The sequence below is a fragment of the Delphinapterus leucas genome, chromosome 17 (assembly GCF_059928025.1).
Source record: "Delphinapterus leucas isolate spDelLeu-1000000601 "Yukka" chromosome 17, BTC_Dleu_Yukka2, whole genome shotgun sequence".
Classification (NCBI taxonomy): domain Eukaryota; kingdom Metazoa; phylum Chordata; class Mammalia; order Artiodactyla; family Monodontidae; genus Delphinapterus; species Delphinapterus leucas.
This window is the reverse complement of record NC_143145.1, coordinates 48,019,274-48,032,892: the sequence shown is the minus strand read 5'-3', so window position 1 is coordinate 48,032,892 and position 13,619 is coordinate 48,019,274. Positions and strand designations below refer to the sequence as shown.

Below are 13,619 nucleotides of genomic sequence, written 5' to 3'. Positions count from 1 at the left end.
CACAGACTATGTGTTTTGTTTTTTGGTTTTCTTAAACTTACTAGTCTCCATAATGCTGAGCACAGTTCTTTATTCATAATAAATGTTCAATATCTATTTGTTTTATGAATGAAAAATCAAATGAACCTGGGATCCAGAGTTAGCCCAGGGATCCATTATAAGCATTTACCTGTTCTCAGTGTCCTTTTCCTGTGTTCCAGTATATAATTTCTAAGCATTATTGACCCTTATGCAACTATTATCATCTAGTCATTAAAATCTACAACATTTAAGTGTTTTAATATTCAGGATATTTAGAAAATTTTTACGTGGTATGCAACCATAAAATTTAATATAATAGTCTAATCAAATTTGATCATTTTAATACAACATAAACTTAATGTAATTAGTTCAAGCACCTATCATTCTAATATAGACTTTATAAACTTAAACATGGTATTCTTTCCCTTTCCTGAGAAGAGTACAATAATAATCTGTATGTAGCACTTTTTTCTGTCAGTGGCTTATACAGGTATTTTGGTCTCTAAACAGACCTATGGAATATATAGGGTAGATATTATCCCAACTTTAAACACGAAGAAACTAGAGAAGCTGCATAATTTACATGAGGTCAAAAGCTAATGAATGAAAAAATCCAGGATTAATTAATATTTATGGGCTTGATAATTGTGTATTTTTCCTTACTTTGAAATAATTATACATTTTCTTTCTTTAGTGAAAGAAATGATGTCTTAAGAGAAGCTGAAATTTTACACAAAGCTAGATTTAGTTACATTCTTCCAATTTTGGGAATTTGCAATGAGCCTGAATTTTTGGGAATAGTTACTGAATACATGCCAAATGGGTCATTAAATGAACTCCTACATAGGGTAAATATTATACATTTTCAGTCGTTATAATTCTGTTATTCAACCTATATAGTACTTTCGTTTTACAAATGATCAGATTATTTGGGGATATATAGATGAATCAAAATAAGAATAATGAAAAACTTCACCATTTATGGCTTCTTTTGTGTTGTTAAAAATACTGTGGGGCTTCCCTGGTGGCGCAGTGGTTGAGAGTCCGCCTGCGGATGCAGGGGACATGGGTTCGTGCCCCGGTCCGGGAGGATCCCACATGCCGTGGAGCGGCTGGGCCCGTGAGCCATGGCCGCTGAGCCTGCGTGTCCGGAGCCTGTGCTCCGCAACGGGAGAGGCCGCAACAGTGAAAGGCCCGGGTACCGCAAAAAAAAAAAAAAAAAAAAAGAAAAAGAAAACTACTGTGGAGTCAGACCCTGCATTCTAAGTGACCTAGATTATTTTGCTTAGGTTACTGTTCCTGAGGTTTACACTGAATTCTAATATCCACATGTATATATATGTAAGAGAGGAACAGGAGAGAGAAAAGATAAACTCTGCACACCATACAATTTATTGTTAGTTTAAGCCAGATTTCATTTTATGTTAAAGACAATGTAGGGTTCAAATTAAATGTTAATAATACCAGTTCATAAAGTTCTGAATTAATAGACCAAATAAATCTGAGTATCAAATACATGAGCTTTTCCAATAATAGACAATGGCATGAGCCATGTACCTTTTTCCCAAGGTATCAGTTATCTGGCTTTAATTGTGAATCCCATCAGTAAACAAATATGGCCCGGTTGTGGGGGGTGTCCTCATTCTCAAAATATGTGTATCCATCTATTGTTGTTTGCTTGATCTCATATTACTAAGATTATCTCTAGCCTGCAGTTTCTGTCAAGAAATATTTTTCAAGAACTCGGTCTCTTTTGTGAGGGGTGCTTTAGTTAAAACTGAGTAGTAACATAATCTGTCAAATCTAGTCACTGAACACTCCTAAATTCTGATACATCACAGTGTTCTATAAGCAAACAAGAGAGAATGGGTGCCACTGTCACCACTCATGGAGTGACTTCCTCTTTATTTCAGGATACAACACATTCTGTTTGTGACAGGACCATCTGAAACAAGGGCAGAGTAAAGTAACTAGTGTCAGTGCATAAGATTTGTGTAACCAACAGAACAAGTAAGATACAAATACTAATTAAACACAGTTTCCTTTTGTTACATGAGTATAAGCATAAATTCTAATGTTGTCTTCCCATACCCCAGCACCACAGTAGATGCTCTGGTACCCAAATTTGGAGCCCATTAGAAATTCTAGAGCCTCCTACAGGGGGATTGCTGACTCCTGGAAGGAATCATAAAATACATAGTGAGCACTCATCTACCTTCCTCTCCATGATCAAAAGCTTCCATATAGCACTGTACTGCAGAGAGGCCTTGTTACTTCTTTAAACTATATAATTTTCAGAAAAAGTTACCTTTTTAAAGATTAAAAGATCCAGTTACTCAAGGGGATGGGAATCTGTGTATACAAGAGGAAGTAATGTTGAACATTTGTGTTTTGTGTTTCTTTTGGTGTCCTGTATTATTAGGTCAGGATTTATCTTGAAGCACGTTCCCCCAACCTCACAAAAGATTGTTGAAAAAAATCAAAATACTATGTAAAGACAAGTATTTTGAGCCACTCCCCTGCCAAGTTAGTTAATCAATGAACTATAAGCTGACCCATTTGCAGAAAAAAAATTCTTAAGAACAGTTTTGAGCTCAGTGGAAGCATACTTTTTCATATTATTTAGTAAAATGTACCCAGTGGCATGGTCCCTGATGATTCATTGTTGGATTTTCCCAAATTATCTAATTTTTCTGAGTATGTTCATTCTCCTGGGAAGCTGTATTAACTTTTATGTTCAGAAAACATTTAAGAAAGTTCAGATGACTGTCACTTGTAAGTACCAGGAAATAGAAAACATTATATTTTTAATGTTTCTATGTTATATATACTTAGAAATGAAGATGATTTTTGTCTCCTTCACAAAAGCAAAACTCCCAAATGCTAATTTTTCAAGCTGAAATGCAAGTAAATATATGATTTAAAAATATGAAGTATTAATGCTTAGTAAGTAAATATATTATGGTCATAATTTTAATTGATGCAGTGGTTATCATCGTAATCAAGTATGGTTTTATATTAATAGGAAATTTAAAATATAAATTTTGAATAGAAACAAATTGTGTGTGTGTGTGTGTGTACACATTCATGGGCACAAGTTATTTGATAAGAAGCCATAGAATGGGAAGATGGGTATGAGTATAAATCTATGTCTGGGTATTATACAGATAAAAACTAATTTAAAACTGTCTCAACTGAAGAAAGACCCCATACCATGTAGTTGCATTACCAGTATAAACTAAAAGGAAATATCAGTACTGTAAAGTCATTATTTTCTCTAAAAATTGAGGAAAGTAAGATACAAGGATGTTAAATAACGTCAAATTGATAATATAACAAAATGAGTATTTTTTGCCCTGAATTTAGTTATACCAGATATTTAGTTTAATACTATATTTCCTCATGGAATATTTCATTTTCTAAGTGGAAATAAATTTGGCCACTAATTTTAGTTTTGTTTCTTTCCATATATATGAAGAAAAATGAATATCCTGATGTTCCTTGGCCATTAAGATTTCGTATTCTGCATGAAATTGCACTAGGTGTAAATTACCTGCACAATATGAATCCTCCTCTACTTCATCATGACCTGAAGACTCAGAATATCTTATTGGATAATGAATTTCACGTTAAGGTAGTTACTTTTTTTTAAAAAAAAAGCTTATCTGCATCCTTGTGTTTAATAGTTTTAAAGACTTTTTAGTTATTTCTTCTATCTTACCAATTTAATATCTCTGCCTTTTCCATAGCCCCTAATTCAGTGCCACTTCTTCCTGCTGCAGTGAGTTAGTTATTCCTAGACTACAGACATTGGTAAAATTATGGTTCAAAATACAGTCATTCTGTTCTTAATTTAAATTGTCGATTATACCTTTGTTAACTTTTTATTTTGAAATTATTATAGATTCATAGATGGTTGCAAAGATAATACAAAGGAGTCCCATGTACCCTTCACCCAGTTTCTGCCAGTGGTTACATCACATATAATTATAGTACTATTTCAAGACCAGGAATTTGGCATTGGTACAATGCATGTATATAGTTCTGTATCACTTTATCATGTGTAAATTTGTGTAACCACCACAGCAATCAAGATATAGCACTACTCTATCACAAGAAAGATATCACTTACGCTACCCCTTTATAGTCATACCTTCTCCCCTCCATCATACCTAACTACTGTCAACCACTAACCTGTCTTCCATCGCTATAATTTTGTCATTTCGAGAATACTATATGAATGGAATCATACAGTGTGTGATATTGTGAGACTGCTTTGTTCACTTAGCGTAATGCCTTTGAGATCCATTTAAGTTGTTGTTTGTGTCAACAGTTGGTTTCTTTTTCATTGGTGAATAGTATTCCGTGGTATGGGTGTACAAAAGTTGTTTAACCATTCAGCTATTGAGAGATACTTTGGTTATTTTTAGTCTTTGGCAATTACAATAAAGCTCCTAGGAACAGTCCTGTGCAACTTTTTGAACAAACATAAGTTTTCATTCCTCCTGGATGAATGCCCAAGAGTGTAACTGCTTGGTCATATGGTAAGCATATGTTTAGCTTTTTAAGAAACTACCTAGCTACTTTCCACAGTGGCTGTACTGTTGTATATTCCACCAGCAATGTATGAAAGACCCAGCTTTTCTGCACCCTCACCAGCATTTGGTATTATCATAGTTTTTTATTCTAGCATTCTAATAGATGTATAGTGATATAGCACCATGGTCTTAATTTTCATTTTCCTATAATGTTGAATATTGTTATTTATTTATTTGCCATCTCTATATCCTTTTCAGTGAAACATGTCTTCATATCTTAAGACCATTTTCTACTTGGATTCTTTGCTTTTATACTATTGGGTTTTAAGAGTTCTGTATATTTTTTAGATATAAGTCCTTAATCAGATATGTAGTTTGCAAAAATTTTTTGCCAATCCAAAGTTTGTTCTTTTCATCCTTTTAACAGGGTCTTTCACAGAGCAAAAGTTGTAATTTATTTCTTTTATGATCATGCTTTTGCTGTCGTGTCTAAGCACTTTTCACGAAGCCACAGGTATTGCAGATTTACTTCTATGTTATCTTCTAAAAGTTCCATAGATTTATGTTTTACATTTAAATCTGTGATCTGTTTTGAATTAATTTTTTGCATAAAGCATAAGATTTAGATACCTAAAGGCACCAGAGGAGTAGTGATTTCAGTTACCCTATATGTAACTGATGACAGCAAATAAAAAGTAGTTGCTGAGAAATTAATACTAAATGTAACTCACTTTATTTTTACATAGTATTTTGCTACACTTCAAATAATATACGTAATTGAAGATTATTATAAGTATCCAAAAATGTTCAAATAAGTAATAAGGAAGTTGGAACAATAGAAAAATAAATATAAAAAGTGTGAGAAAAGTTAAGTGAAAAAATAAACCTTTATTGAAGGCACTCCCTCTGCCTAGAATAAAATGGAAGGAAAAGGAAGAGAGAAGCAAGCTGCTGCCTCAATACTACTTAAAAAAAAGAGACAAATCTATTACATCAGTTATAGAACCATACAGGTAGAAGTGACTTATTCTAGTCCCCTAATCAGCTGGTCCTCTGAATCCTCACTACAACAATCCCTCATCTCCCAAGGCAGTTACCCTGTGACAAGAGAGTGTTTAAGATCCGTAACTGAATGACTGTGACATTTTTTTATACGATCAGTCAAAACTCCTTCTCTGTTGCTTCCACTCATCGGTCCTAGTGATAAAGTGAGTTCAAAGTCCAATTTTATTTCCACCTGACAGTCCTTCTGAGATTTGAAGTTAGCTCTAATCCCCTTACTTCTCACATACACTTTTCCCTTATACACATCTTTAGTTTATTCAGCCAATTTCCTTATTACATAGGTTTTAATCCCAGGTGCTATCTAGATGCATCTGTGTTTAAATCTCTCTTAAATTTTGATCCTCAAAACTAATCAAAATACCCATATTACCTAACACAAGTTTGTGTGGCCAACACATTAGTGAGGTCAAACAAAGCAAAATGTCAGAGTTTGGAGCAGAGAAAGGTTTATTGCAGGGCCAAGCAAGGAGAAGAGGTAGCTCATGCTGAAAAAACCCTAACTACCCAAAGGGTTTCAGCAAAGCATTTTTAAAGGCAAGGTGAGGAAGGGGCACACCTTGGGTATGTGGTCAGCTCTTGCACAGATTCTCTAATTGGTTGATGGTGGTCAATCCTTAGGTGCTAGAAGGTCTGGGGATTACATGCCCATGATCATCAAGTAGTTAATTTCTTCCATTTGTTGGTGGTTTTAGCATCTGAAAAACTCAGGAAATATGCATCAGATACTATTATCTAGGTACTTTAGAGAGGAGCTAAAGCAGTAGATATGTGGGGGGAGGTCTGTCCCAGGAAGGCCTCATAGGGTCCTGCTCAGTTACACCCTTGATGTGGTGTGATAAATGTAGAATCGTCCTTAAATACTTTACTTCGTATTCATAGTTCCTTACTAATTCATCTTTTGGGGGGCAGTCCTATAACAACATTCAAATTGGGCTCAGTGTCAACAAAAAACACTGAGAGGTTTTCTTTCTTTTTTTTTTTTAATGTATTGTTACTTAAGTCATGTCTCCTTGTCATGTACTTTACAGAATATTTTCTGGACATCATCAAAGTTTATCTTGTTAGATTTGGGTGATAACTTCAGCTCTTAAGACCTTTTTGAATGTTTTTTCTGTAGTCCAAGGATTTTTAACTTTGTCCTCCAGCTTTGTGTCATCTTCAAATTTAATTAGCTGCTTTTTTGTGTCTTCAAGTCATGGTTAACTCTTAAGCAGTACAGAGCTCAAATCAGAGCTACACAACATGGTCTGAAAACCTCCTTTCAGGTCAATATCAATCCTTTTATTAATTAGGGCTTTTGGAGAATAAGCATTCATTTTGTTTGGAATACTCCTAAAAGAGCTGTTATACAGCCCATATTTCTCCATTTTTTTCCATTAGAATATTACAAAAGTCCTTGCTTGACTGCTTTCCCAGGTGTCCTTGTTACCAAGTCCAAGTTCATACTGCTCACTGCAGGACAGGGCCAGTAAATCAACAGACGAGGTGTTGGGGCAAGGAATAGCAACTTTATTCAGAAAGCCAGTAGACCAAGAAGATGGTGGACTCGTGTCCCAAAGAACCACCTTACCCCAGCTAGAATTCAGACTAAAAGGAGATAGGGTGTGGTTGGTTGTTGCAAATTTCTTGGAATCCTTTGTTCTTGCAGCAGTCCATGTAGGTCAGATCTTGATGTTCCTGTAAACCTCCAACAAGACAAATGTAATTGTCTGTTCTGTAACTTTTTATCTCTGTGTGAATAGAAAAGTGTTATACCCTTAAAGGTCAGAGCCTTGAGAATGGGCTGTCTTGTATATTTCAGGCTATAGGCAACATTCTTAACTTGTAGCAAAAGCAATAGAATACGAAGGTTAAAGCAAAAGAAACAGATCCAATATGGAGTCAGATTTATTCTTCCTTGTTACATACTCATGACTTACTCCCTTTCCTTTTCTTCCTCATTATCAGAGTGGCTTTCCCTGACAACCTGCCTAGTTCCTCTGTATCCTCATACCTTGATTAATGCTTCTCCATAGTATTTTTCACCATCTTACAAAACATTTTTTATTAATATGTTTATTGACCATCTTCCCCAATTATAATATAATAAGCTTCACAAAGACTAAAATGTAGTCTGTTTTATTCACTGCCACCTGCTTAGCATATGCCGTATAGAAGCATTCAATAAGTAGTTGTTGAATGAACAAATGAATGAATTCCAGATCTTCTATATATACCCAATAGGCCTGATAATTTAATAGTCAAGGATATTATTAAAGTACCTCAGACTGTTTTATAATATACAAACTGTTTTAACGTTTACTCTTTGACAGTAGTACTACTGACAAAAAAGGAAATGAAGTCTGTCATTCCTTTATTAAGTATTTGTGGAGCAACAGTGTTGTGCTAGACATCCCAAGTACTTGGGATATGTCGCATGAGGTCTGAAATTGATCACTGGGCTAATATAATTTTTCATTAGTTCTTTCTGGCTCTTTTATCAATTATTCATAAAGTAACCCTTTCATTAAATTTTTAGACCTGGGATTAAGGATAGTCTCTGCCAATATATAGATTTGCAAAATCAATATTATTTTCCCTTTTTAAAAATCAGAATGACATTTGCTTTTCTCGTATCCTGTAATACCTCTCCATCACCATGGAGGTATTTGCGAGTATTCTAACTAAACCTGAAATATATGTAAAATGACCTGAGATTTGTACTTTATAAACTTTTCAACCTCCTTGGACTTTATTTTCTTCATCTCAGTCCAGAAACTATTCTTGATACAGAAAACAGAAGCAAAGTAATAGGTGATGATGATCCCTACTTTCTCTTTTTCATTGATCAGTAGGGTACCCATGGTCTTTCTTTGAAATAAATAGAATATAAAATAGTTTGGCTTTGTGTGTTTTTTTTTAACTTTTATTAGCTTTAGCACATACAAAACTGTGACCTTTCTAATACTATTCTTATAAATTATGACACTCTTTTATATGCATCCTGTGTGTCTCTACTTTTTATTTTATAAATGTCCCTTAAAAGTCAAAGTTTATCAGTGACTCATGAAAAAAGTAACAGTTACCTGATCTACCTATCTTCTTGGAAGGGCCTTTAAATGAAGTGCAAAAAATCTTTTAAAATACTTAATGAAATTAAATGGAAACACACCTTACTACAGTTTTTTGAAGTAAATTTTTATACTGGAATGCTAACCAGGGACATAGTATCTAAAAGAAAAACATGTACTACCAATTAAGATCAACCAGGACTTTTCTACTTTAAAAAGAATACATTCAATTTGTTTATCTGCTGGTCAGTATCAATTAGTGCACCTTAAATACAAATGAACCTGTGGTAGGCTTATTTGAAATAAATGTTTATATGTACCATGTTTGATTTCTCAACTATTCTGTCCATCATGTGTGGAACTTCTAAGAATACTTAAAGTTATTCCTCATAGCTTCTTACTGATAACTTTATAAATTTACAGACATGGATAGTATTATATAAATGAAAATAGCTATTCTGGTAGGGTAATAAGATTATGGATGATTTTTATGAATAGTGTGTTTTAATTTCCTCTAGTTTTTAAATCTTTTTTTAAATTGAAGTATAGTTGATTTACAATATTATGTTAGTTTCAGGTGTACAGCAAAGTGATTCAGTTTTATATATTTTTCAGATTATTTTCCTTTATAGGTTATTTTGAGATACTAAATATAGTTTCCTGTGCTAATACAGTAAATTCTTGTTGCTTTTATCATCTTTTTTAGCTAAAAAGAACCTTTGCCTTTGAAATGCATGTTAAGATCTTGTATAGAATAGAAAAGTTCCTATTCTCTGTCTTCATTGCTGAATGATACCAGGACCCTCAAGAAATCATGGAACTTGTATTCCTCTCATCATATTCTTCACTTTTTTTTCTTCTCTGGAAGATCCAGATTTAATGAATCGTGTCTTTGGTATATGGTGTTTGTAATAGAGAAGGGGGACAAATATGGTTCCATGTGAAAACCAAACTAAATTAGCTGATAAAGGGAATTCTGATTAAGTTTTCTACGTGAGATTTAAAAACATAGATGAAGACCTTAGGTGAAGTAAAAGGAGCACATAAGGAAGCAAGCTCAGAATACATTTTCTCCAGCACTGTATTCAAACCAGTATTTAGCCCAGTAGTTTGCAATTTGTGGGTCAGGTATAAGATGGACCACATCCCAGTTGTTGTTTTTTTTTTAACATTTCTCACTGTGGCACAGAAATAAACTTTGCTTCTCATAGTAATGCCTATTATCCTAGCAGATGTGCAGCTGGAGGACTGTTTTTGCTTTTAGAGAATGAGTAGGAGGAATAAGAGTTTGTAGTGGCAAGTAGAAGTAAGTAGGATATACGGTTCCCCAGAGTCTTAATACCACCTCAAAAGTGTATTAAAGGCCCTGAAACTATGTACTGTGCTTATTAGTATTGTATGAATAAGAGCAATCTTTAGAGGCTTATTCCCATGTACAAAACATTAATAATACTAACACACAGGGGTCATTTACTATGTGTCAGATACTGTTCTGAGTGCTTCACTTAGAATAACTAGTTTAACATCCTCAGTACAACCCTGTGTTATGTTATTATCCCCAGTTTAAAGATGGGTAGTCTGAGGCACAGAGAAATTAGAAAACTTGTCCAAGGTTGCACAGCTAATTAAGGGGTAGAAATGGAATGTAAATCTAAGTAATCAAGGCTCTAGAACCCATGTTCCAGAACACATATTATAGTGCCTTTAGAAATCAATCCAGCTTATCTTCATGTAGTGGCACCATGTTTCCTCTTGGTCTTTTCTAATTTTTTTTCTTAGACTTACCCTTTGATTATGATAATGTATGAAAGATTCATATAGGCTACCCCCTCCCTTTTTGGAGTGGGGCCATAATTTTTTTAATCTCAAATTCATCTAAACACTAAATAAATTATTTCTTCTCTTAAAGCTAGTGAACATTTTAAGAGTTAAATGATTGAACCACAGATGGTGTACTGGATAGAGCTCATTCCACTCTGTTGGCTCCTAAATTGTGCCGTGTGAAGGTCTAAGTGATTTAAATTAAATGTCTTCAGAGTTTTCCTATACTCTTTTGTTCACTAAATATTGTTTCTGTTCTTACATTTTTGTCTCCCTTTTAAAAAAAAACATTGGAACGTTTTAGATACTTAGTTATAAGATATTGTGTATTGATAGTATCTGCACAAAATTTACAAGTGAAGTAAAACTGTAAAGGACATATCAAAAGTACAGAATGTTTGTCACTGATAATGCTTTAGGCACTCCTTGTCATGGACATAAATATGTTTTATATGCTAACTATACTATTGTCAACAGATATTCTTTTAGTGGGAGGCATAAATCATAATAATGAGTTATACTATATTGGAATTTTACTTATTTCAAAATTTAAGGATACTATTTTTAGCACATTATAAATAAGAACATATAAACCTGAGTTGTAAACAATACCCAGTGACAATCGTATTAGATATGAATAGTTTAGCAGTTTTGTGAGGTATAGGTAAATTTTGAAAGCACATGATATAAAGCTACTTGTCACAAAAAGTGAAGTGTATATACTCATTCAGAATAAAAGGCAGAAATACTCCTGTTTAAGTTTTCAAAACTTAGTCTCTTTTAAAATTTGTAATATTATGCTGAACTTCAAGTCAGTTTATATTGCTTTTAGAGTTGTTGGGTTCAGCACTATGGAATCCAATTTGTTAAGAAACTAATAGACTATTATAGAAATAAAATATTAATATATATAGCATTTACTCTGGTCTCATGTCTAAATATAATAAATATAAAGAAAAACAATTCTTGAATTTTTTTGTTGTTGTTTTTGTTTTTTTTTTTTGCGGTACGCGGGCCTCTCACTGTTGTGGCCTCTCCCGTTGCGGAGTACAGGCTCCGGACGCGCAGGTTCAACGGCCATGGCTCACGGGCCCAACCGGTCCGCGGCATGTGGGATCTTCCCGGACCAGGGCACGAACCCATGTCCCCTGCATCGGCAGGCGGGCCCTCAACCACTGCGCCACCAGGGAAGCCCTTGAATTTTTTTAAAGAGAAAATTTCAAAATTCAACTACTCTTTTCCCTTCCAGATTGCAGATCTTGGCTTATCAAAATGGCGCATGATGTCCCTCTCACAATCACGAAGTAGTAAATATGCACCAGAAGGAGGGACAATTATCTATATGCCACCTGAAAACTATGAACCTGGACAAAAATCAAGGGCTACTATCAAGCATGATATATACAGGTACAGCATGTTACTTTTGCTCAGAGTTAACCTTGTCTAAAAAACAAGATTAATCAATCCGAATTTTGAAGCTACATTTTAAAAGTGTGATTTTTATGCTTCTCTCATAAGTGTGGTGAAAATAAATTAGAGACAGTGGTTAATGTTTTTCATATTAAAGATGCCTTGCTTTGGGAGTTCCCTGGTGGTCTAGTGGTTAGGATCCCGGTTTTCACTGCCGTGGCCTAGGTTCAGTCCCTGGTCAGGGAACTGAGATCCCACAGCTGTGTGGTGCAACCAAAAAAAAAAAATTAAAAATTAAAAATATGAAAATAAAGATGCCTTGCTTTTTTTTTTCTTTTTAATATTTATTATTTATTTGGTTGCGGCGGTGGGCTCCTTGGTTGCGGCGCATGGGCTCCTGGGTTGCAGCATGCAGGTTCCTTAGTTGCAGAATGCATGTGGGATCTGGTTCTCTGACCAGGGATCAAACTCGGACCCTCTGCATTGGGAGCATGGAGTATTAACCACTGCGCCACCAGGGAAGTCCTGATGCCTCGCCTTAAGCTACTTTTACATCCTTAAAAATTATTAAAGCATATCTTGTTGTCCTATCAATTTATAATATTCAAGGGTTTTTATCATATGTGACCTTGATAGGGGGAGGGAAACAGTGCAATTAACATTTAACACTACCAAAAGAGACAGTACTTACACCAGAAAAAGAGTCAATAGAATAGGGCTACATGAGACAGCCTTTTTTATTGCTCTTTATTTTGTGTGAATAATGGAATCATGTAGTTAAAGGGCATAGCTTATCTAGGTGTGAAAGAATCATCCACAAGTTATCCTTGCCTATAACTTCAAGTTCTTATTACAGTAATTTCCTAATTTTTCAAATTGAATTAATTCCCTTTCAAAACAAAACTGTATATGAATATTCATCATCTTGGTTCTATACAGTGATTCTTTAAGCAGCATTTCACTACATTATTACTTTAAAAAATGGTATCTCACAGTCAGCTTTTAAAATCAGTACCATTTTAGTTTATTATGAATAGTTTATAAAGTACTATATGTATATTTTTATCTTAAACAGCTATGCAGTTATCACATGGGAAGTCTTATCTAGAAAACAGCCTTTTGAAGGTAAGTGTACTTTGACTTCCTTATTCTAGGTGACATCATATTGGTAAGTCATACTCAGAACTATCTGAATAAAGATCACTTATTTTAAATCTGCCTAACAGTCATTTTGTGGAAAACACACTAGAAAAACAACAATTTGTCATTGTGAATCCACTGTATGTTGGAAAGTACTGGATTAAGGATCAGAAAAATGTGTAGATTCTTCTTGTTCTGATAGTAATTAACTCTATTATAAGCCACTAAATCTCTTAAGTCCTCATTTTTTTTATCTGCAAAATAAGAATTTTGAATTCTTATTCCTAAGATTCATTCCAGCTATAAAATCGTTTGTATGAAAATTTAACTAGTGCTTCTTCTAAAGACCAGCAAATACTGAAGAATATTTTAAAAATTTTCTGATAATATTGTCTCTTTCTTTATTTTGAGGTTCATTTAGGTCAGTTTGCTGTGTAACAACCTCAGAATCTCAGTAGTTTACAAACTAAACATTTATTTTTCATTCACATTGGGTTATTAGTTGCTGTGGCCCTTCTTGGCTCTGCTAGGTTCTGCTCAGCTCTGCTGAGCTCTGTTTTACTCTGCTCTCTTC

The 13,619-nt window shown here is 34.2% G+C and overlaps 1 protein-coding gene across 5 annotated transcripts in view; it reads left to right on the top strand.

Moving 5' to 3' along the window:
- LOC149746962 (receptor-interacting serine/threonine-protein kinase 2-like) overlaps nucleotides 1-13,619 on the top strand; it is a 30,125-nt gene that overhangs the window by 4,384 nt on the left and 12,122 nt on the right. For 4 of the 5 annotated variants that reach the window (XM_089898547.1, XM_089898545.1, XM_089898546.1 and 1 more), the window contains 4 exons: nucleotides 716-869; nucleotides 3,500-3,655; nucleotides 11,745-11,902; nucleotides 12,981-13,030. In XM_089898547.1, coding sequence (XP_089754673.1) covers nucleotides 716-869; nucleotides 3,500-3,655; nucleotides 11,745-11,902; nucleotides 12,981-13,030 — 518 coding nt within the window. The remainder of the gene's footprint in view (nucleotides 1-715; nucleotides 870-3,499; nucleotides 3,656-11,744; nucleotides 11,903-12,980; nucleotides 13,031-13,619) is intronic. The other variant, XM_089898548.1, reaches the window with a different exon arrangement.